Source organism: Microcebus murinus, chromosome 1 (assembly GCF_040939455.1).
Source record: "Microcebus murinus isolate Inina chromosome 1, M.murinus_Inina_mat1.0, whole genome shotgun sequence".
Taxonomy (NCBI): Eukaryota; Metazoa; Chordata; class Mammalia; order Primates; family Cheirogaleidae; genus Microcebus; species Microcebus murinus.
Genome location: NC_134104.1, coordinates 115915475 through 115938699, shown reverse-complemented (window position 1 = coordinate 115938699; position 23225 = coordinate 115915475). Strand labels below are relative to the sequence as shown.

At 51.0% G+C, this 23225-nt stretch overlaps 1 protein-coding gene across 1 annotated transcript in view; it reads left to right on the top strand.

The window, feature by feature from the left end:
* Nucleotides 1–23225, top strand: part of SPSB4 (splA/ryanodine receptor domain and SOCS box containing 4) — a 77783-nt gene that overhangs the window by 2666 nt on the left and 51892 nt on the right. Inside the window, exon 2 of the mRNA XM_012762301.2 lies at nucleotides 9750–10596. Coding sequence (XP_012617755.1) covers nucleotides 9903–10596 — 694 coding nt within the window. The 5' untranslated portion in view covers nucleotides 9750–9902. The remainder of the gene's footprint in view (nucleotides 1–9749; nucleotides 10597–23225) is intronic.

Here is a 23225-nt window from a genome sequence, read left to right as displayed (position 1 = left end):
GTCCCAGGAAGTAGCCAAGGCCTGTGCCAGTGCAGAGTTCCTTGCCCTTTCAGGAAAGACCCAGTACAGCTCACCATACAGGAGTTAACTTACTTTTTCCTGAGCCGCCTGCCCTGTTGTCACACATCCAGGCTCTTGAAAGGTCCCTTTTCTGTTGATGCAGGAATGAGGGGTCCTAGGCAGTCCCCCAGCTAGAAGCAGGCCACTAGGTATGGAAAATCAGGGGGGATGGTAGGATCTAGATTGAGGTCACAGGCAGTCTCTGCCTTGCAGTAATTTTAAAATATGTAAGTACATAGTGTGTGCACCCAACTTATGTGAACATGACCATACCTACTTGGTGAAAAATAATAAAAAATTTAAAAACCAGGAACACATTTTTAATAAAACATGGTTCCTACATAAGCCAACTGGTTTGTATGCTGCTGCTGAGCTTAAGAAATAGGGATATGTTCTGAGGCTGCAGGAAAAACAGTTGTCTCTGCTGTATAACATTCTCTTGGGAAAGAGAATGGCACAGCCCAAGCCACTTATCATGCATTTTGTGGACATTTAGAAGAACTTTCCAGGGCAGTATTGGTTGGATGTGATTTTTGCTTCACACGTTGAGTTCAGAACTTATTCCCCATTTAAAATGTATAGTTTAATTATGAAAAAATATCTGTTGTTAGAAACACAAACCATACATGAGATATGGAGTGGATATTCCTTCTTCGATCTGATGGGCTCTTCCTAGTGCAGCCGGAAGTAGCAGGCACAAGGCTGTGTGTGAGTGTTGGAGGTAGATAGAGGCTGGCTGGGCACTGGCTCTTCCAGCAAGAAACGCAGACTTGGGGCAGGAGACATCAGCAGGAATTGACAGGTAGGATGAAGATGGGGTGGGATGGAGGGAGGAGAAGGCAGTGGGATGGAGGGGTGCGCAGCTGTGCTTCTGCTAGGGGAGCTGGGGGAGTGAGGGAGTGTCAGCCAGGCAAGGGAAGGTGGAAAGGCTCCCAGGACAGGACGCTGAGCTGTGAACGGGATATCCTGACTTGAGGAGAGTCTGGCGTGCCTGGTCTGTGGTGCGCCGTAGTGAGAGACTGAGCGTGGGACAGATGAGCAAAAGCAACTCTCTAGGGTCCTGGGGTGCCAAGCTAAGGGGTGCAGCTACTCTCTGTAGAAGCTGCCTGGAGGATTGAAGAGCAGAAGGGTGGGCATCCTGGTCAGATTCAACCGTTGGCAGCATGGAGGGTGGGGTGGGGGCAAGGACTGGAGTCCAGGAGACCTGATCGAGACCGTTGCAGTAATCCAGACAGGGTCTGAGCGAAAGGAAGGCTCAAGGCATTGAGTGATGGAGACCGAGAGACGGGGATCCATGGCAGAAACAGGGACATGCAGAGAAGACCTGGTATGCAGGAGAGGCAAGGGGTGGGCTCAGCCCAGGCTGTGTGGATTCTGAGGTGTCAGTGGACAACGGATGTCCCACAGTGCTGAGAGTGTGGGTGTGTCCACAGTGGGAGGTTTATGGTGCAAAAGAGGCCTCCAGAGCTTTCCAAGGTCATTTGAAGGAGCACCCAGCCTGGGCTGGCCATGGGCTTCCAGAAGGCCCATCTGGCGCTGAGGAGAGAAGGCAGAGCTGGCGACCCAGCTTGAGAGTGTCTGCCGGGGGCTGGAGATGCAAGTCGGAAACAAGACGCATGGAGAGAGAGAGAGAAACAGAAACTGAAGCCATGACCTTGGGGGGTGCCCCACCGATGGGGCAGGCGGGTGGACCCCGGAGCCAGGAGGAGGCAGGAAAGCTCCATGTGCTGGTATGCGCTGAGGGAGAGGCCGAAGTCACCCGCCAGGCTTTTAAGGCTGTGAAATGTCATTCATTGTGAACTGGAGTTCTGCTTTCTCCAGAACTGAGTGGGACTTGGCCAAGTTGGGCAGGTCACAGAGACATCCCACTTGTAGCTGCATTCTAGGAGGTACACCAGTCACACAGATTCCTGCGGCTGGCGTGGCTCCTCCCACGCCCCGCTCCCTCTCTCCTCTCTCTCAGGATCTCCTGTTCTCCTTCCTTCATCTCCTTCTCTCTCCTTTCCTCCCTGGTATCGCAAAAGTGCTCCTCTGGGCAGGTCCTTGTTATGATCTAGATCAAGCCCGAGGCATGAATAGTCCTGCTTTTCTTTCAGGCGTCCTGTTTTCAGACAACCAGTTAGATCAAGTGGAGAAGTTTTATCTTGGGAGGTAAATGAGGGGATGAAAGTGAAGATTATTGTGTTTTCTTAGAGGTTTTCCCCAGAGGGTTCCATTAAGGGGCACCTTCCTTTCCTCTCCCTTCATGCTTTGTCCCAGCACGGACACACTGGGCTTCAAGGAGACCGGCTGTCCTGCAGAACAAGCCACATGTGCCTGGGACAGCCCTCTGGGCACAGGGGCAGCTGCGATGACCAGGCCTGCCAGGACTGCCTGTGGCCTCACTGGCTCGGAGGTGTGTCTCTTTCAAATGACCTTGCAGAGGTTGCTGGCCTGCTCGCTGCCTGCAAAGCTCCTTCATCCCATCCCCTGCTCTCCTTGCTGGCTGCCAACTGAGCTTCCACCTCAGGGGCCCCTGGCTCCGTCACACGTGGGAGGATTCCCATGGAAACCCCAGAAGGAGGAGAGGCTCGGGGAAGCCTCATTGATTCATGCTCCAGGAAGACAGGCGTGAGACGGTTCCACCTGGAACTGGACAGATGGCTCTCTTTGTGAGCTCTTGGGGAAGAAAGGGCTTGCCCCGCCAGTTGTAGCGTGAGCTCCGTGTGTTTATAGAGGGGAAAAGCTAATGGACGTCTATGAATAAAACCTTGGGGGTTCTTTAGTTCATTCACTGTTGGTGGATTCATTCTGAATGAGTTTCTTTTAATAAAACATCCCTTCTACCTAATATTTGTGCAAGAAAATCTTTAAAATATTCCAGTTGAACCAGGACCAGGCAGCTATCATTGGTACCATTGTAAAGAGATGAAAATTGAGGAATAAAGGCATTAAATGAGTTGTCTGAGCTCACAGAACTTTGCATTTCCAGTTCATTCCTAGGTGGAAGTTCTTTCTAAGGCAGCATACTGCTTTTATTCATTTGTTCATGCTTGCACATTTTGTAGACATTCACCTACCATTTTCTCTAAACCTGGCCCACGCAGAGTCCTGGGGACTCCATGGAGGGAGACCCAGCCCCTCCTGCGTGGTCCCCAGTCTGGTAAGGAGGAGGCAGCTCAAGAGACGTCATGGCTCCTTGTGAGAAGTGCTGTGGTGTGAATAAGTACCAGGGCTCTCAGAGCACAGGGGTTTGGCGTCTCCCCAGAGGTGCTGGTACCCATGCTGAATGGAACTATGTAGATGTGTGTCCGTGGTGGGGGCAGGGAGGGAGAAGGAAGAGACAATGGCAGCAGCATGTCAGGGAACTGCAGGGAGCTTGGGGGGATGGAGTGAAGGGGTTCCCTGAGGGCGATAGGCTGGGGAATCATCATGGGACAGGCAGGGAGGGTTAGGGTTAGGTTGAGAATAAACTTTATCCTGAAAGCTCAGGAGAGCCTGGGAAGGATTTTAAGCAGGGAGCACAATTAGATCAGCTTTGCACTTTTACAAGTGCTATAGTGTACATTTGAAAATAATATGCAGTCTATTAAAGGAATTCCAGTGCCATCAAACTGCATTGCTTTTTACAGTCCTTGTCATTATTCAGCCCTGTCACCAGGTCTGACCCCTTTGGTACAGGCTCTCCCTGGGGGAAAGTGATTGAGTCTTACACTTCACAGCGGCCTCAGATCCCCAGGAGGGCATCATTACTGAGGTTAAATGAAGGAAGGAGACCTGCCCCCACCTCTACCCCTGCAAGTCCCAAGCCAGAGGCCACACGGAGGGGAGGGCCTTCCACCCAGTCATTACCGATTCCTGCAGCAGCCGTGCCTCTTACACACCCCGTGTCTGTTGAGCCCAGCTGGACAGGCCTCTGAGACTGACTTCAGATCCTGGGCCTTGGAAGACTGTGTGTTGTATTTTGCAAGCCTCTGAGGCTCCTTAAACAGCGTGGCATCACCCCTTCATGTCTCCTCCTTTCCCTGTTGGGCAGCAACACCGCTAGGGTCCAGGGAAGGACTATTGGCAATTTGAGTTTTTGTTTTCTTGCTCAGCCATGATTGAAGCCCAGAGCAGATCCTTCTGGGGAATGTCATTAAGCATCCCCATCCAAGCATGGCGTAAGGAATTAAGTTTGGTTCGGGGGAAATGTGATGGTGGCACCCTTCAGCATTGCTCAGTGTGCTGGCTGCTTACAGGGTTGAGATGATGTTCTTCCTATCGGGAAGTTAGATTCTGTTGTGTGTCCCATGTGCCTGGCCCAGTGCCACGTGCCGTGGTGGAGACAAGAAGAGAAGCGATGTGATAAGCACCCTCCCTTTAGCTGGAGAGAGAGGGCAGGGATGAGTCTGACTTGGCCACTGCTGTGTGCCCAGCTCTTGGCTGCACAGTGCCTGGCACGTGGCAGGCATCCACTAAGTGCTTTTTGAATGAGTAAGTGAGGGCTGGAAGCAGGGAGGGTGCAAAGCATCATCTGATAAAGGGGCAGACTAGATACAGCCAAGGGTCAGCTGCTAAGAGGTGGTGACTGTATTATCGGCATTACTAGGCCCTATGTCCCCATCTCCTGACTTTAGCCCTGGCCGTTTCCCTGCTCCATCCTCTAAAAAGAGCAGAGAGTGAGCCTTCCTCAGTGGAATGCCTTTAAGGTAGGAAAAGGCAAATCAGCAGGGCTAGAAAGATGTCCCTCCTGGCTGGCTCAGGATGGACAGAGGTACAGGGCAGGCACCTGGAGGCCCGGTGGGTTAGGGCAGGCTTCTTGGAGGAGGAGGAGGAGGAGGAACTCTCCTTCATGAACTAATTATCTTCCAAAGGCCTCCACCTCCAAATGCCATCACGTTGGGGATGGGGCTTCAACATGTGAATCTGGGGTGTGGGGTGGCCGGTGGACACAATCAATCCACAGCAGGATGCATTCAAGGGGTGAGATGTAGTGTTGCAAGACCTACACAATTTAAAGGAGCACTCACCATTTACTGGGTGCCTCTTGGGTGCACTGTGAGGTGCCAGACTTTACAGATGTCTGCCCCGTCCTTGCAAAGGCAGGCAGGGTTAGCACGGAGTTGGCAGCACTTTTCTGATGAGTCTCAGAGAGATTAAGCCCCCGCACAGGGCCCAACAGGCAGGCAGGGATTCAACCCAGGTCTCCTGCCCCATATGAGATTGTGTCGCATCTAGTTTTCCTGGTTGGCGGACAGAGTGCTCTGCTGTGGCCCTGTCCTGGGGGGAGCAGCACAGGGGCTGTCTGTTCATATGCCCACCTGTCACACTCCAGTGTGAGCCTCCTTCAGGACCCCTGCCTGCTACTATAGGGACAGCGACTTGGAGACTACAGTCAGGAGGGAGAGCACTGTGCCCTCAGTGACCCACATGGGCCACAGCCAAGCACAGTACAACAGGTCTCCCCTGGGGCTGCTGCCTGGCTGTTGCTTTCAGACACATTAAAGGTGTCTTTTCAATAACAGCAATGCCAAAGTCAGCATGGTCGTGTGCAGGGATAAAGCAGTTCCCCTTAGAAACTGTTGGTAATTTGCATTGCACCTTTTTTCCTGTGCTAAAACAACAAACAAGACTAATTTCTTTTATGAGTGCTTTTTGCTATGCTGTTTGGTTATTTCCCATTTTCACTTCTTATTTTAAATATTTGTATTTTCTCCTCCGCTTAAATGATTACATGGTTCACACGTTTTGTGTTTTTTAAAAATTTAATCATTGAAGTCATACATTTGACGTATATTTAGTAATATGTGGAAATGCTAAGTGTATAATTTTAGGTGAAATAGCCTGAATAAAAGGCCTATGATGCCAATTTTTAATAAGAAAATTCATTGATATTTTATAGATGAAAAAATGAATAAAATGAAAAACCTCTAAATGCTAACAATGTTTATACCTGGTTAGTGTGATAGGAGGTGACTTCCAGTTTTTGTACTTTTTGTATTTCCTAAAATTTAGAAATTGATTTAAGGTTTTCTAATTAATTAAGGTTTCTAATCAAAGTTTTCTAGATATCCTGCGATTTCTATATGGATTTCTTTTTTTGATCTGAGTTGTTTAAACAGAATTTTTAAAACATGCCCAAGTGATAGGGCTTTGTAGTCCACAATTTTGTGATTACTTTCTAGTTTTTCTTTTATGTTATCAGATAGAGTATTATTTTTGCTTTTTTGGTGAATTTTTATTTGCAGCCTAACATGTGGGAAATTTGTTTGATGGTTCCACAAACACTTGAAAATTACATGCATTCTTTGTTTTCAAGGTATAGAGTTTGATATACACATCAATCAGATCTGTTTCATTTATTATCTAATTTTGGTCATTCTAGTTCTTCACTTAATTTGGCCCATTGGCCTGTCATGAGCTGGAATAGGGAAATTCAAATTACCTGCCTCTGGTGTGTGTCTGTCTAAGATCCCTCCTTTTATTGCTTCTGGCTTTTGCTCTGAATTGTGGGGTGTTGGAGTGAGTGTTAGGTCTTCAATTGTGGATCCTATTTTATTATTATAAAGTTTCCTTACTTGTCTCATTGAAAACTTTTGCCCTGAAATCAACTTTACTTGCCTACTATTGAGATTACAGTGAATTCTTAGTTTGAGTTTATGTTTATCTGATATGTTGTTTGCCCTTCCTTTATTTTCAAAATCCTTGACTCACTTTGCTCTTGTATGTGGCATATGGTTGAGAGTTTTGTCTCCAATCTTAGAATATTTTCTTTTCAGTAGTTTACTACAGCCGTTCATTGACATGGTTAGTATTTTGGTCTTAGTTTTACTATAATATTTTATGTCTTTATGTCTTTTTGCATCTTATAACAAAATCTTTCAATATATGGTCTGTTTTATTTTGTGTTGTGTTCCTTCTGACAATTTAGAAGGTTTGCATTTTATTTTTACTTTAGGAGGTTACCTTTATAACTATGTAAAATGGATTTAATCTTTTGTTGAGATTGTACTAGTTGTTTCCCTTCTGAAATAAACGCTCACAAAACTAGTTTATAAATTTGGTCACAATTTTTATCTGCTTTGTGACAGCTCTTTTTCTGGTGAGTTTTCTTGGTTTGCCATGTTTTGTTCTACCTGTGTACTCCTTTATTTCTTCTATAGCATCTTTGACTATATCTTGTACTGGTTCCTCTTTGAAAGCCATGAACCCTCTTGGATCAGCATTTTGGAGGTGATGCATGTAGAGGAGGTGCCAGGAAGTATGTTAGGAGAGCAGGATAGTTCCCTGGTTCACGGGAACTTTGCTCACAGGATCATGGTGGTAATTGCTTTTAGTCTTTGCTTCTACTCAGTAAGCAGAGATCTGTAGCTGTGGTCTTCTCCCAATTCAGAGCCCTCCTCCCACTTTGCCTCACCAACACACTGCTTCCTATGAAGATGGCAGATCTGTGTTTTCCTCTGTTGGCCCTGCCCACATTTTTCTCCAGCGTGTGGGAGGCAGCTCCCACTGCCAGACTACATACCTTGTTCCCATTGTTCTTGATAAGGAGTCACTGGTTTTTTCCTTCAGGGAGTGCCAGCTACTGGCTGGCTCTGCCAGCTTTATCCAAGATCTGCAGCCACAGGTGTCTTCTGTAGGTGTTTTCTCACAGCCGTTTTAATCTTCACTGCTTTTGGCAGCCCTTTCCTGTTTTTGGCAGCCTTCCCATATAAGTTGTGGTTCAGGTTACAAATGTGTTCTAGTTTTGCTGAAGAGGGAGTTTGCATTTCTGTTTCTTTCTCCTTGATTTGGGGTGATTTCAGATATGAAAAGGAGTAACTTTATTCTGCTATCTTAAAACTGTCTAGTGTTGCAAATTTTTATGTGATCTAGTAGTGCCTCATATCAAACATTATCCGGGGCTCTCTGAATAGGGTTGACATCTGCTGAAGCTGGGATCTGACAATAGAAAGGAAAGAAAATAAGAGTTTGAGAATAAAATGGGAGGGTTAAAAAAGGAACACAGAGTATACCTGTCTGTGCTGTGTTGCAGCAGAGTTCTTTCTCTTCCCCATCTGGGCTTTGGCTAGGAATCTGCCACTGTTTGGGTTAAGGCCAGGCAGGGCACTTAAAACACCCATCTGTCTCCTCGTCTGTCTCAGGGGAATTGTTCAGAGCCTGGCAGTTCTCAGGCCAGGCAGGGGAGGGCACATGCTTTGCTCTGGACAGGCTGCAGGGCTCGGCTCTCCATCTCTCCCCACACCCAGGGCCCATGCAAGCAGCCCTAGCTCTCTGGGTTCTGGCTGGTCTCCTAGTGGTGGTGGCCAATTCCTTCTCCATGAAAGCTAGGATCCTGTTTCAGGGAAGGCAGTCTGGGATCAATGCTTGTTAATGGTGTTCATATGCCTAAAGAAAGGCTTGCCCATCCAAAGGGAAGGGATCCATGTGGGATGCCCAGACAACACAGCCAGGGAGGAAAACCTGCCTGCAGAGTCCTGGCTTTTTGTATTATTGCCTGTCAAATTCTAGCACCACTGGGTGGAGGTGTTTTGTACCCATTTTACAGATATAGGAAACTGGAATCTCAGAGAGAGGCTAGGAGGCCTTCCTGTGGACACAGTTAAGAGACTGAGAAAGGGATTTGTATGCAGTTCTGTCTGGCTCCACAGTCTGGACAGCAGTTTGCTTATCCTTCCCCCTCTCCCCCGTTTACCTTCCCATGGAGACCGTATCCCATCCTCCGATGACTGCTATGTCCATGTCCCCGTGTGACGTGTGACCCTGCTGGATGCACACTGTGTCTTGCTTCTTAAGTCTGGCTGCATTTTAGGATGCTATTTAAGCTCCCCAGGGCCTTCAGGGTTGGGAACCAATGGGCCATACTCTATACATCTGTAGTCCCATGTCTTTGGCAGCTGTGTCCCCTCAGCCTTGGCACAGGAATTGTCTCCTGGGATCAATTGCACCTGGATTCTCGGGGCCCTGTGATTTCAGGCAAGTCAGAACTGCTCTGGGCTTACTCTTTTTTTTTTTTTTTTTTGAGACAGAGTCTCACTTTGTTGTCCAGGCTAGAGTGAGTGCTGTGGCGTCAGCCTAGCTCACAGCAACCTCAAACTCCTGGGCTCAAGCAATCCTCCTGCCTCAGCCTCCCGAGTAGCTGGGACCACAGGCATGTGCCACCATGCCCGGCTAATTTTTTCTATATATATTAGTTGGCCAATTAATTTCTTTCTATTTATGGTAGAGATGGGGTCTTGCTCTTGCTCAGGCTGGTTTCGAACTCTTGAATTTAATCCGCCCACCTCGGCCTCCCAGAGAGCTAGGATTACAGGCATTAGCCACCGTGCCCGGCCCTGAGCTCACTCTAAAATAGGTTTACCTGTGACTGTTCTAAGTGCAGAACGCAGACTCTGAAGCCACATGACCCTGGTTTGAATCTTGGCTCAGTCACTTATTAGCTGTGGTACTTTGGATAATTATTTATCCTCTCTGCACTTCAGTTTTCTCATCTGTAAAATGTGAATAATAATGTATATGTCTTATAGGGAAATGAGCTAATAAGTGCACATCATTTAGAGCAGTGTCTGGCATGTGGCAAGTGCTCGATTAGTGCCAGATATGAGTACACAAATTATTACTATTATTAAGCATGCAAAGGGCTCAGCCAAAGCATGGGCATAAATGAAGGGATGGGTAACTGGCTATTGATGCTGCTGTTCTAACCCATGCCCTTTCCTTCTTTCCAGGAGCTTGGGCCCGGGCCCCAGCCCTGTAGAGGCTGTGGAGGTCTTCGGTCCGGAAGCCTGGTTCCCAGCCCCGTGGCCCATCCCTGGCTGCGGGGAGCGCAGGCTGCCACGACGTAGCGGTGGCCGGCAGCGGCCCCCTCCCGGCAGCGAACCATGGGCCAGAAGCTCTCAGGGAGTCTCAAGTCGGTGGAGGTGCGAGAGCCGGCGCTGCGGCCGGCCAAGCGGGAGCTGCGGGGCGCAGAGCCCGGGCGGCCGGCGCGGCTGGACCAGCTGCTGGACATGCCGGCGGCGGGGCCAGCTGTGCAGCTGCGGCACGCCTGGAACCCCGAGGACCGCTCGCTCAATGTCTTCGTCAAGGATGACGACCGGCTCACCTTCCACCGGCACCCGGTGGCGCAGAGCACCGACGGCATCCGTGGCAAGGTGGGCCACGCCCGCGGCCTGCACGCCTGGCAGATCCACTGGCCCGCCCGGCAGCGCGGCACCCACGCGGTAGTCGGCGTGGCCACGGCGCGGGCCCCCCTGCACTCCGTGGGCTACACGGCGCTGGTGGGCAGTGACGCGGAGTCGTGGGGCTGGGACCTGGGCCGCAGCCGCCTCTACCACGATGGCAAGAACCGGCCCGGCGTGGCCTACCCGGCCTTCCTGGGGCCCGACGAGGCCTTCGCGCTGCCGGACTCGCTGCTGGTCGTGCTGGACATGGACGAGGGCACGCTCAGCTTCATCGTGGACGGCCAGTACCTCGGCGTGGCCTTCCGAGGCCTCAAGGGCAAGAAGCTGTACCCGGTGGTGAGTGCCGTGTGGGGCCACTGCGAAGTCACCATGCGCTACATCAACGGCCTTGACCGTAAGTGTGCTCGCAGGGACAGCGGGGGCTTCTGAGGCTGCCCGTCCCTGGGCCCTGGGGAGTTGGGGAGGGGCGGGAAACAGGATTGCCATGCCCTCCGCGGCAGGTGGGACCATCCTGCAGAGTAGAGTCCTGGTTAGTACATGGGTTTGGATCCTGACTCTCTCCCTTGCTGGCTTAGTGATTGGGGGCTGTGCCTCAGTTTTCCCATCTGCACAAGCGGCACAGTGATAGTAATCTGGCTCAGGGTTGCTGTGAGGATCAGTTGAGATCATACGTGTGAAGTGCTTAGAACAGTGACTGGCACCTAATAAGGGCTTCGAATGTCAATGCCAATTACAAATTTTTCAGTCTGCATAAAGGTGGTACGAAATGACCCAAGTTACTCACAATGTGGCAGTGAGAAGTCACAGTCCCTGGACTCGAATGCCATGCACTCAAGTTACTGATAAGTAATAAGTAATGATAACAACTGTCCTTTATTTACCACCTACTGTGTGCAGGGGCTAAGCACTCAAATTCCGGCTCTTGCTGGTGAGCTGTCTGTTAAAGGGGACAGCTACCTCTCATCTCCAGCGGACTTTCACCCGTGGGAATGAGGACCCTGGGCTGCGGAATCTTCTGATTTTTCCAAGAGAACCCAGAAATCTAAATTGTGTGAACTATCCAAATTTTAAAAGTTGATAGTCACTGAAAACTATTTTCAGACAAACAAAACACCCTTGCAGGCTGAAGACAAGCCCACAGGCTGCTGGGCTTGACCCCTGACAACTCTATGGCCTCCTCTCATTTAATGCGCACAACCATCCTTTGAGGCAGCTTAAGAATCATAGGAACAAAAATGGTTCTTGGTTTTAGGAAGGAGTCACTCAGAGAGGCGGGGTGGCTTTTGGACAGAGGCTCACATAGTCACCTGTCCTGAGTTGAATCCAGCTGAGCAGGGCCAGGAGTCAGGCACTTGTGGGCTTGCACACTCCCATGCATCCGTGACCAGCACCTGTCTAAACAGACTTCCTGCTGTACCTTAAAGCTCTTTAGAGTCTGGTGCTTTGAGTGGGAATTCCAGTTTATTCATTTTACACTTTATTTTATTTTATTATTTTTTTGCAACAGGGTCTCACTCTGTTGCCTGGACTAGAGTGGTGATATCATCATAGCTCACTGCAGCCTCAAACTCCAGGGCTCAAGCGATTCTCCTGCCTCAGCCTCCCGAGTAGCCAGGGCTACAGGCACATGGCACCATGTCCAGCTAATTTTTAAAAATCTTTTTGTACAGATAGGGTCTTGCTATGTTGCCCAGATTGGTCTCAAATTCCTGGCCTCAATCCTCCTGCCTCAGCCTCCCCAAATGCTAGGATTGCAAGCATGAGCCGCTGCACCCAGCTCAGTTTATTCATTTTAAATGAGAGATGTAATTGCGAGCCAGTGAGGCAGCTTCCAGACCCTTGTTATAGAGATATGAAACTGAAGAGCAAAACTACTGAGAGACAGAACTGCCCCCCTACCCCAGTCTGTTGGCCTCTGAAGCCCATTCTTTTCTTGTGCTCCCCACTTTAGTTGAAGTACTGAGAGTAACACTCCAGAATATAGGTCAAGGACAAGTTTTTACTCAAGTAAAATTCACATTTACTCGAGCATAGGGTGGTTGACAGTTTTCAAGGGTGGCAGGCTAACAGAAAAGTGGCCGATACACTCAGCTATCTGGTGTAACTGGTGACAGTCTTGCTCTTAGTTTATTTTCATGGTTGTTGGATTAAAATTGCCATTGAATGGCAAAGTTTTGTTTCATTTTTTCTATTTAATTGCCTAAACCTTGGAGCAGATGAGTATATCCTGAGAAGGGCCGATTTAGTCATCATGGTGCCTTGCGGAAAGTGTCTAGAACCCTCTTGGGCATGGTGACCAGGCAAACCCCAGTGGTGAGAAAACTGACAGCAACAAACACTCTCTATTTAATGGCATTGGAAAATTTGCTTGCTGGAAAAATTACTAGACTAGATGGGTGGCCTTGGTATACCACCAAGTCTGACATGCCTCCCCATTGCTCAGTGGTTTTGTATCTTTGGTGAGTCTCTGCAACTCCTTAAGACTCACTTTACTCATCTGAAAAATGGGACAGTATCAGGTCCCTTTCACAGCTGCTGTGAGCTCTTTTGTGGTGGCACCAATACTATGGTAGCTGGGATTAAAGGCCAGACATTGACACCCAGCGGGAGCTGCCAGAGCCAACAGTGATTGCCCCTAAAGTAAGCCTCCTCTTGGTGGTCGATTCACACAGGTATTATCTGAGGCCTGGTTTTCAGGTACAAAGCCAATGTGCTAACAGGGCTGCATCCAGTGACTCCCCCATGCACGTTGGGATCAGGAGCAGTCTCCCTGGTGTTCTGCTCAGGGAGGTTGGATGGGGGAGGGGAGGTTGTATTTGAGGCATTTTAAGCTCATGGGTCCTTCAGGTGGTTGGAGAAGCTTGGTGGGACTGAAACTTGAAACGTTCCATCCCCCTCCCCACTGGCCGTGACTTTTCAGGTGGGCTGAATGTGGGATACTGGATCTAGGAGGCGAGAGAGGCTGGGATGTCATGTGATGCAAGCCTGTGGCATTTCCCGTTGGGTGACAGGGCTGGCTTATCTGCTATGGCACCAGCCTGTTCTCCAGATAGAGTAACGCTCTCTCTCTCTGGTGGGGTGTGATTGCAGAAAAGGGAAACTCGACTTTTCTGGGCTTGCAGGGCCCATCCATGGTCGGCCTGGGACAAGCCCTGGCTATAGGGCGGGGGATAGGACAAGCTGCAGTGGAGTTTCGCAGGGGTAGTTGGGAAGGGACCATGTGATGCCTGTAGCCAGTCATCTGGGCTGAAGTCCACCATGGATCCCTGGGGACTGAGAATAGTTCGGCCCTAGGGGGTCCCTGAACAGGGAAGGTGACCCAAGGTGGGGTTCTGTGGATAGTAAGAATTCCGAGCTTACATTGGTTGTGGACATGGTGACAGGTCCCTAAACTCAGACCTGATGGAGTTGTGGGGTACCAGAGTCAGTGACATGCTCAAGAGCAAAAAGGCAGGACAACTCTCTGGGGTTGCTTCCCCACAAGCTCACGGGAGGGGGGAACTTTGCCCAGGGCCCCTCACAGACCTGGGTTAAACTCTGGCCCCAGCACTCAGCAAGAGGCCGTGGGCAATTAACCTCCTCTGTAAACATCAGTGTTCTGCCTTCTACAATGGTGATGGCAGAGTTTACCCCCACAGAGCGGACACAGAGCGACTGGAGCCCACTGCTGTGGCTAACTAGGTGAGCTGGGGCAGGTTCTGGGCTTCACCTATGGATTAGAGCAAAATGGCCTTAACAGAGGCTTTTCTTTTAATGTGAAAGGAAGGTGATGGATATCACCTTCTCAAGTTTTTTATTTTTATGACTGTAACAGAAAGACTTAAAAAGGGCTTACTGCATTTAACTCTGAAGCATGTATTTGTTGAGGGGAAGAACTCCTGGAGGTGTGATTTCCTATTGCAAGTGCGTAACATTGTCTAACCTCCTGCAAGCGAAATTGTTCTGCTGCACCACACAGTGGAATGGCCCAGCATCCTGGAGTTCCCTGCAGAGGCTGCAGGCTGCCCAGGGGTTCTGCCATCTGAGCGAGCTAGAAGCATGGAGCCAGGGCAAATGGGCAAACTGTCACAGGGTGCCCAGGGTTCAACTAAAAATAATAGCAGCCACAACAATGATGAACACTTATGTAGTGCTTAGTCTGTGGGGGTAGGTTTTATTTTAAGCCCTTTACAAATTTTAATTCATTTAATCCTTGTACTGACTCTTTGATACCTGTGTTATCATCTTCAGCTTACAATGAGGCGGTGGAGGCACAGAGAGCTTGAGGAAGTTGCTTAAGGTCACACAGCTAGTAACTGAGGGAACCTGGGTTCAAACTGAGGCAGACAGGCCCAGTGGGCACCTCGTGGAGCTGCTTACAGATGCAGCAGGGGGAGCATGCGCAGAGGGTCTGCTCTACCTGACTGGGGTGGCCAGGCAGCAAAGGGCTGTACCCTTGCCTTCAGCGGTGAGTTTGGCTGAAGCCCTGAGATGCTGTCTCTGTCGTTTTTCCTCCTCCTGGCAACTTCATCTCCAGCCCTCAAAGCTCTTGGCTCAGCACAGAACTCTGCAGGGTGTTCTGAAAGCTACGTTGTACAAAGACAGCCCCAGTGGTGGCCATGAATCAGGCACGTTTGATCACTAACGGGGGAATGTCACTGCAAGTGTCCCGACTGCCGTGAGGGTTGGGCCCCTGGGGTGGGCCAGGCCTTTGGAGTCTGCTGGGGAATTGCTCCTTGGCTCCCGGGCTTCTCTTTCCGCGTGCTGGCGGGGCTGGGAGGGCTGTCAGCATGGCTTTGTTCATGTCGTGGAGTTCTGGGGTGGTAAGTGGTGTGTGAGTGACACAGAAGTGGAGAGGAGCCCCAGACAGACAGGCGGCCTGGAAGTCCCCGGCAGCTTTGATTTTGAGGGTATCAATCATTATACCTTTTGTTGGATACCACCCATGTTCTGTGCCCTGGGCTGAGTGTTTTACTCTTTTTTTTTTCCTTTTAATCACATTAAGCTTTGAGGCAATATTACTGTTATTATCCCCGTTTTATAAAGGAAGAAACTGAGTCTTGGGAAGAGTTTGCCCAAGGCCACACAGCTGGCAAGTGGCAGAGCGGTGTGTATACCCAGGTTACAACCGCTGGCCCGCCCTGCCCACGCTTGCCCACAGCTGAGCTGGCCCGACTCCAGAGTGGGTGCCGGCACCCAGAGCTGACGTTCAAAGGGTGCAGAGTGGAAACGTAGGTGTCTGCGCCTAACTGACAGAGTGAGCTTGTCCACCTGCATGCAACTGAGGAAGCTGTATTTCCAGACGTCGTTCCTAGATGGTTTAATCGATCTGCCAACAAGTATTTATTGGCGCAGCTGCTCAGCAGAGGAGGCTGGCGGCCAGCCACGGCTTCTGGTATTGATGAAGGCCGGAGAGAGTTTTCTCCCAGGATGACTGCAAGGACACCATCCCCTTGCCAGAGCTGTCCTCCCGGTCTGTGCTGAATTCACGACCTTCCTGCTGGACTTCCTCTCCCAGGGCCACGAGGTCCTTCCAGCCTCCCTGCCATCTGGACTTGGCTCCTCTGGCCCTGGTCTCTCCTTTGCCCCCCTCCCCTATCAATCTGTCCTGACCCCAGCTGTCCCCCAGCCCTGGGCTCAGGACTCTGTGTCTCCACTAGCAGCCAAGCGCTGAGTTCTCCCCCATCCGCCCCATGCATATGCCTTCCTTTTCCAAGTGGTTGGTTGTGTGGTTCCTAGGGGCAGGGCTGGCGACCCAGGCGGCTTGCAGGGGGAAGTAGGATGAGTAAGGATTTAGTATGCGCCTCTTTACTTTTGGAAGGAAAGCTGTGCATGTGCTAGCGAAGTTAAACACTATAAAAGGATGTATGGTGAAGCATCCCCACCTGTACCCCAGCCCCCAGCCCCTAGCCCTGCTGGCCCCCCCCCCCAGCAGTTTCTTGTATGTCCTTCCTGCTATGGTTTGGACGTTTGGCCTCTCCAAATCTCATGCTGAAATTTGATCCTGATGTTGGCGGTGGGGCCTGGTGGGAGGTGTTTGGTGGGGGGTAGATCCCTCAGGAGCAGCTTTGCGCCCTCCCTGCAATAATGAGTGAGCTCTCACTTTATTAGTTCACAGGAGAGCTGGTTGTTTAAAGGAGCCTGGCACCACCTCCTGCCTCCCTTGCTCCCTCTCTTGCCCTGTGACCCACCTGCCCCCATTAGCCTTCCGCTCTGACTGGAAGCTCCCTGAGGCCCTCCCCAGAAGCAGATGCTAGCACATGCTTCTTGTACAGCCTGCAGAACCGTGAGCCAAATAACCTTTTCTCTTTATGAATTACCCAGCCTCAGGTATTCCTTTATAGCAATGCGAAACGGACTAACACACTTTCAGAGATATTTGTGACCGAGAATTTTTAGACCATACTACCAACGTTGCCCTGCATCTCATTTTCTCCCCTTAATGGACCTTGGCGATTGTTTAATATCAGTTAATGTAGAGCTGTTTCATTCTTTGTTAACAGCTGCATGGATCCATAGTATGGTTATATCATAATCTAATTATTTGGATCCCTATATTTGGACATTTAGGGAGTTTCCAATCTTTGAGAATAAATTTTGGATCCTAATTTGAATTCTGTGTCTGTCCCTTTTTGGCTAGTTAAAATTCTGTGTCTCAGTTTTCCCATCCGTGCAGTGGGAATAATTATATGCCCCTCACAGAGCTGCTGTGAGGGTTGGAAATGATGCAGAAATGAAGCATGGTCCAGTGTGTGGCTCCCAGCAGTTTAATACCAATGTGCTTATCTGGCATTTCCTATCACAGTGCAGAGCTCTTCATGGGCACCTGATGAATGCTTGTGAATGCTTTGGTTTCTAGTCTAAAATACAGTAGGATCACATTAATTTGATAGTAAGGAGGCTTGAGACACATTGTTGGACTGAGGTCATTTGAGTTGTGCAATCCATTTGGTCCTTCTGTGGGGTGTATGTCAGCAGGAGGCTCCTGGCCCCTTCCTTGCACAGAATAGTTTCACAATACGTGTGTTTTGCTGTTCTGCTACTGCTGCTGCTCCGAATGCTGAATGTGGTGATGCTTGGAGGTGGGGACTGCATCTTAACCTTCTCGGCCGTCCCCTCATAGCATCCCGAGGAAGAGAGTACCTAGTAGGTGCTCAATAAATGCATATTAATGTTCTGGCCTCCCACCACCTGAATAGCTTTTCTTTTGTCCCTCATGGGGGGACCTGAGTCACAGTTGGCTGGAACAGAGGGGCTGGCTATGAGCCGCCACGCCTTTGAAGCCTGGCCCCCGAGTGACCCTTTGCCACCTCCCATTGTGTGCTGTGCACAGCACATCTGTCCCCACACACAGGACAAAGCAGAGGCTTCATGATGGGCCAGGCATTTCAATTCAGGATCCCCACGTTCAAAAACTGCCCCCTACCCTTTGTTTGAAAGGAACAGACTTCCAGTTGATAAAAGGCCTCGCTCGGACGCCGTGGCCTTGCTTTGAGGCGGGTTTTCACATTTAACGTAGTCACGTAGTCACGAGTAGGTCTGTGGAAGTCCTGCCTGCAGAAAAAGGCGGCTTTGAAATGCAGGCGCCAGCATCTGACACCAGGCCTGGCCAGGACCAGTGTGTGGCGAGTGTGGCGCGGGCCCCAGCGAGGCCTCGTGTGAAGAGCAGGGTTCAGAGGCCTCCCGGCACTGGACTCCATCAGCCCCGACTCGGCTTCTAGTTAGCTGTGACCCTAAGCAAGTCATTTCACCTGGGCGTCAGTTTCCTCATCTAAAATATAAATTATTTTGCCACAAGGCGTGAGGATTATGGATTAATGTATAGAAAGTGACTGGTCTTAGTGCCTGGCACATAGTACTGAAAAAATGGTAGGTTTTAAAAACTGGTTTATTATTACTGCTCCCATGGATTGGTAAAATTACTGTTATTAAATGTGGAAATAATAATTATCGTTAAATTGTGGTCCACACTGTGGACCAAACTGAGGGATTTCACACAAGGGAATTTGGGAGGCTTTGGGAGGCCTTTGACTCTTTTGTCCTTAAGATGCGTGATGGAAATGCCACCTGAGGTTCAGAGGCCATGGTGAGCCTGTCACAAGTGAAGCTGGGAGTGTTTACCCCACCCTGTGAGCAGTTTCAGATGTTTCCGGCTAAACATCTTGTTCGAGCAGCATTTCTCTAAAAGGCTGCAGCTCCCAGTGGTGACTTGCCTGGTGAACACGTGTTCAGCGAGACACCAGACAAGCAAGCAGTGCCTTACCAGCTGGGTCCACGTGTACATTCCTGTGCACGACCCGCCGGGTGGTGGCCTGAGGGGCAGCATCCATCTCTGGACAGACTGTTACTAGGCCTAGCTGAGGGCTGGCCACCATGGACCTTTGGGGAAAAGGGAAGAGTCAAAGGGTAAAGGGTAAAGGCAGGGTCCCAGGTGGTAGGTTTAGAAGAGACACCATCTGGCTGCCAGTGTAAGACCCACGTTTTACAGGTGGGAGCCGAATGGACCAGAGAGCTGGGGGGACTTGCCCAAGGTCACCCACAGCCTTGACTCTCGGGCAGAGTTTAGACAGGTGTCTATCCCCCACGCTCACCTCCATAGCTCCCCAGCGCCTCCTACGAGCCAAAGACGCTGCTCCAATAAACCCCTGCTCAGACCATACAACTGGGAGTTAGCACAGTCACAGAGATGCTGGGTGAGAACTGGTCCACCGCTTACTACCTGGGAGACCTGGGTGTACGTTTCCTAACTTTTCAGTTCCTCAGTTTCCTCACCTGTAAAGTGGGCATAGTGATGGCTCTTACCCCACACAGTTGTCAGCAGTGCTTCTCGAACCACAGCATGTATTCAAGCTACCTGGTGGTCTTGTTAAAATGCAGATTCTGACTCAGTAGCTCTGGGTCTGGCCCAAGGTTGTGCCTTTCTAGTAAACTCCTGAGTGATACTGTTGGTGCTGCATGTTGAGGGCATGGCACAGAGCAAGGCCCCCACGGTCACGGCTTGTCCTCAGCCCCCACCATCCACCTGTCTGCCCCCCACACTGAGTGATCCTGCAGCCAAGCTGAGATGCTTATTCCTCTCTGCCCGGGTCTGTGCCGGGGTCTGTTGGAAGTGGCCACAGTGACCCCAGTGATGGGGTGTGGCCAAGCCTGGCTCTGCCCACCACCCCTCCCGCCCGGCTGGCTCCAAGGCAGCTCCTGGGCCTTGCTTTCCCTGCTGCCAACAGTTCAGCTGTGCCTTCTGCATCCCTCCTTTTCAGATCCAGCCCCACTTCCCTCTTGTTCTCATCCTCCCAGACACTGAGTGACTCAGTTTATGTGTCCTGGAACCCAAATCTTCCCACTTGCCAGCGAGGTATGCACAAGTAAATCCACACTATTATCCATGAATGCTCCTGTGAGGGTGACTTTGTTTGGGAAGGGATTACTGCAGATGGAAACAGCTCTTTGTTAAACAGTCACTGATTGAGTGCTCACAAAGGCCAAGCATTGCTCAGCACTGCTCATGCGTCATGTTATTTAAACCTCACTGCCCTGTGTAAAGGCTGTTCAGCACCCTATGCATGGCAGCTCATTTGACCCCCGTGGATGAAAATTGTTGTTGTCCCATTGCACCCACGAGGGACTGAGGCTGAGGGAGAGGAAGAACAGCTCACAGCACATGCTTGGGAGGTGGCTGTCCCCCGCTGGAATCCAGGCCTACTCTAGTGCCTACACTTGTAACCTCTGTGCTACTCAGATCTTGTGGAGTCTTCCATGGTTTTGCAGGGGGTCCCAGGCCTTGGCTTGAGTGAGCTTAACAGAAGGGCTCACTGAAGCCGAAGTTGGCAACCCCCACGGCCACAGCCCTTGAATACCCCGCAGGACAGTACAGCAAAGTGCATTCCGCCTCCACCCATCCAAGCTGCACCGGTGCTGATGCTCAGTGGGTGGTGCTGGGTAAGCCCATTTGCTGGGGTGGGGCGTGGTGGGTGACGGTGGGGCGTCAATGACCAGGGAGAGCAAGCGACCTGCGGGTTGGCCGCAGCATTTATTCGCCAGCGGGCAGGGAGCCCGCTGATTCGCCCAGTCTCGTCCCTTGGTTAGGGCAAGGGGACGGTTAGCGTGAGTTACAGCCCAGCCCAGACACTAATAAGGCTGCTTGTCGGAGGCCGTCCATAATTCAAGCGAAGGCTGTGCTATTTAATGGCCCTTCTTCGTCAGATCTTCCAGGTCTCGGTGCCTCCTTAATGATTTATTTGCTTGGGATGAAATTAAGCCGAGACAGCGTGAGCTTGGAAAATACTGCGGAGCCAGCTCTCCCCAGTTCTTCATCCCTCCTGGCGGCTGCTTTCTATAAATAGAGCCGCGAGCCCCGCTTCGTGACCCGCCTGCTGGGAACCCCGGCGGGTACAGGCTGCCCCGTCATGGGCACCTGGGTGTCCCCCATCCCTCGTGTCTCCCAGGCCCATGACACCACCGGGTAGCAGTAGGGGCCACAGCTGCCGGCAAAGACCTTGTCATCGTCCCAGATCTGGAGTCATTTAAGAAGATGCTTTCAAGTCCATCCATGGGAGCCACAGCCAAGTTCCAGATCTTGCCCTATTTGTTGGTGCTTTTCCCTCAAAATGCATTTCACAAGGAGGTCCCAGGGCAAGAGCGGGTTTACTCCTGGTGTTCAATGAGGTAGAAGACAGCTCTCTGCCCGTGGGCCCGGCTAGGAGGGCCATGTGGGATCCAGGGTGGAGTGAGGGGCCAGGGTCAGAGACAGCCGAGGATCACTCACAGCGCTCACACAGAGGCTGGGCCAGCTGCCCAGAGGGAGGTGGGATGTTTAGTTGGGGCTCCTTCAAAAGTCCAGAACCCACAAGTTGCTTCAGGAAGTGGGGTCCACGTGAGGTCACATGAGGATCGGGAGGAGGTGACAGCAGATGCAGGAGCTCAAAGCACTCAGGCACCCCAGCTCTGCCTCAGCTGCACATTTGCTCCAGCCCCCAACCCCACTCCCAACCTTCTATCTTTTCTGGGGTGCCCTTTCCCTTTCCCCTCATAATCTGGGGTGCCCCTTGGCTTTGGCTCACCATGGTCCTGACAACTTTAACAATGTGCTAGCTGCCATGTTATTTTCCCAGGTCTTGGTTTAAAGCCCTAAGAGTGTCTGATGGGCCTGGCGCTTCTCCTCAGGTGTGGGGAGAGGCTCCCACCTGCCCTCTGATTGGGGTGGGCCTACCTGCTGGTTCCTCAGCTCTGGAAGAGCCGTGGGGAGTCCTGGAGTTGGCCACTTAGCATGTTCCCCTGGGCCTCCGCGTCCCTCAGGGAGCGGGTGGAAATCGCAGATTTCTGCCGTCTCTTACCTACCGAGTCACAGACTCTCCAGTGTGCTTTGCAGTGTTCGTGTGTTACAAGCTTCCCGGTGCTTTGTGCCGTCAGTGCGGTGCTGGCAGAAGGCAGCTCCCAGGCATGCCTGGCTGGAGGGAGGCTGCAGCGCTGGGGGCAAGGGTGGGGTTGCAGGGAACAGTAGGGGCAGGGTGTGGGAGAGCAAGCCAGGATCTCCTAGATTTCCAGGAACTGGCCAGGAGTGTGGACCAAGGCAGAAGCAGGAGTCGGGCTCCTTGGCTGGAGCAGGGCTGGGGACCCTGCAGATCCCTTTCTTTTCTTTTCTTTCTTTCTTTCTTTTTTTTTGTTTTTTTTGAGACAGAGTCTGACTCTGTTGTCCAGGCTAGAGTGAGTGCCGTGGCATCAGCCTAGCTCACAGCAACCTCAAACTCCTGGGCTCAAGCAATCCTCCTGCCTTAGCCTCCCTCCCAAATAGCTGGGACTACAGGCATGCGCCACCATGCCTGGCTAATTTTTTCTATATATTTTTAGTTGGCCAATTAACTTCTTTCTATTTTTATTAGAGATGGAGTCTCGCTCTTACTCGGGCTGGTCTTGAACTCCTGGCCTTGAGCGATCCACCAACCTCAGCCTCCCAGAGTGCTAGGATTACAGGCGTGAGCCACCTCGCCCGGCGCCAGATCCCTTTCATCAGCTCCACCATGTATGTTTCACAGAATTCAGCCGTTTCCCTTTCCAAAGGGAAAATGTGTCCGCGCAGCCTAATGTCAGTGTTGGGTGCTGCCCTAGTTTGGAAAGGCCGCTTTATTCCACTTGCTGCTTCCCACACCATGCCGGGGTTTCTTTCTGGGTTAACCCGTTGCATGGGAGCACTGCCCGAAGCCAGGCCCTGGGCTGCAGCTCCGGGAGGTGGTGTTCTCACGGGTGCCGCTTCTCTCTCCTGGAGTCCACAGTCTGCTGGGAGTCTCAGTCAAGAAAAGAGGGGTTTTTATCAGTTAGCCAATCGCTCAAGGAATATTGTTTGAACATCTCCTATGTGTCAGGCACTGGGGATATATACTATGATGATAACTGCGGGAGAGAGACAGACGGGAACAGAAAAAAGTAAATAAATGCTTGTGATAAGTCCAACTGTAGATAAATGTGATTAAGAGATAAAAATTAGAGAATGTGATGGGGGAGAGGTGTCAGCTGCTGTCTTGGCCTCTTTTGGGGGCATTTGAGCGAGACCCAAATGATAAGGCCACTGGGGCCAAGGGGCCGAGCCTGCGACAGGTGGTGGCCAGCAAGGCAGGGTGGGCTGCAGGACAGAGTGAGGCCGTGGGTTCGGGGGTCGGCAGGGGCTGGACAGTAGCAGGTGGGGGGACCTGCAGGCCACAGGTCCCCCCACCTTCCATCCTTCAGCCTCCAGCCATTCTGCTGTTAAAAAATGTTTTACACAACCTCCCTATAAAGAAGCCATCCTTTCATCTCTTTTCTACTGGGACATGTCTCCCGAGGGGTGCTACAAAATGACCTGTTGTTGGAACTTTGGTGAGGATGGCTTTTGATCTGGGTGGATGTGGCCATTTCCATTTTATAGGCAAGTTGACTGAGGCCCGGAAAGGTTGACAGACTCGCCCGGGGTCACACCGTGAGTGGTGGGACTGACTTGAATCCCTGTCTTTCACTTTGCTACTGCTCCAGAAGCTGAATTCTAGGCTTTGTTGGAAAATGTAGAGTTCCATAGGT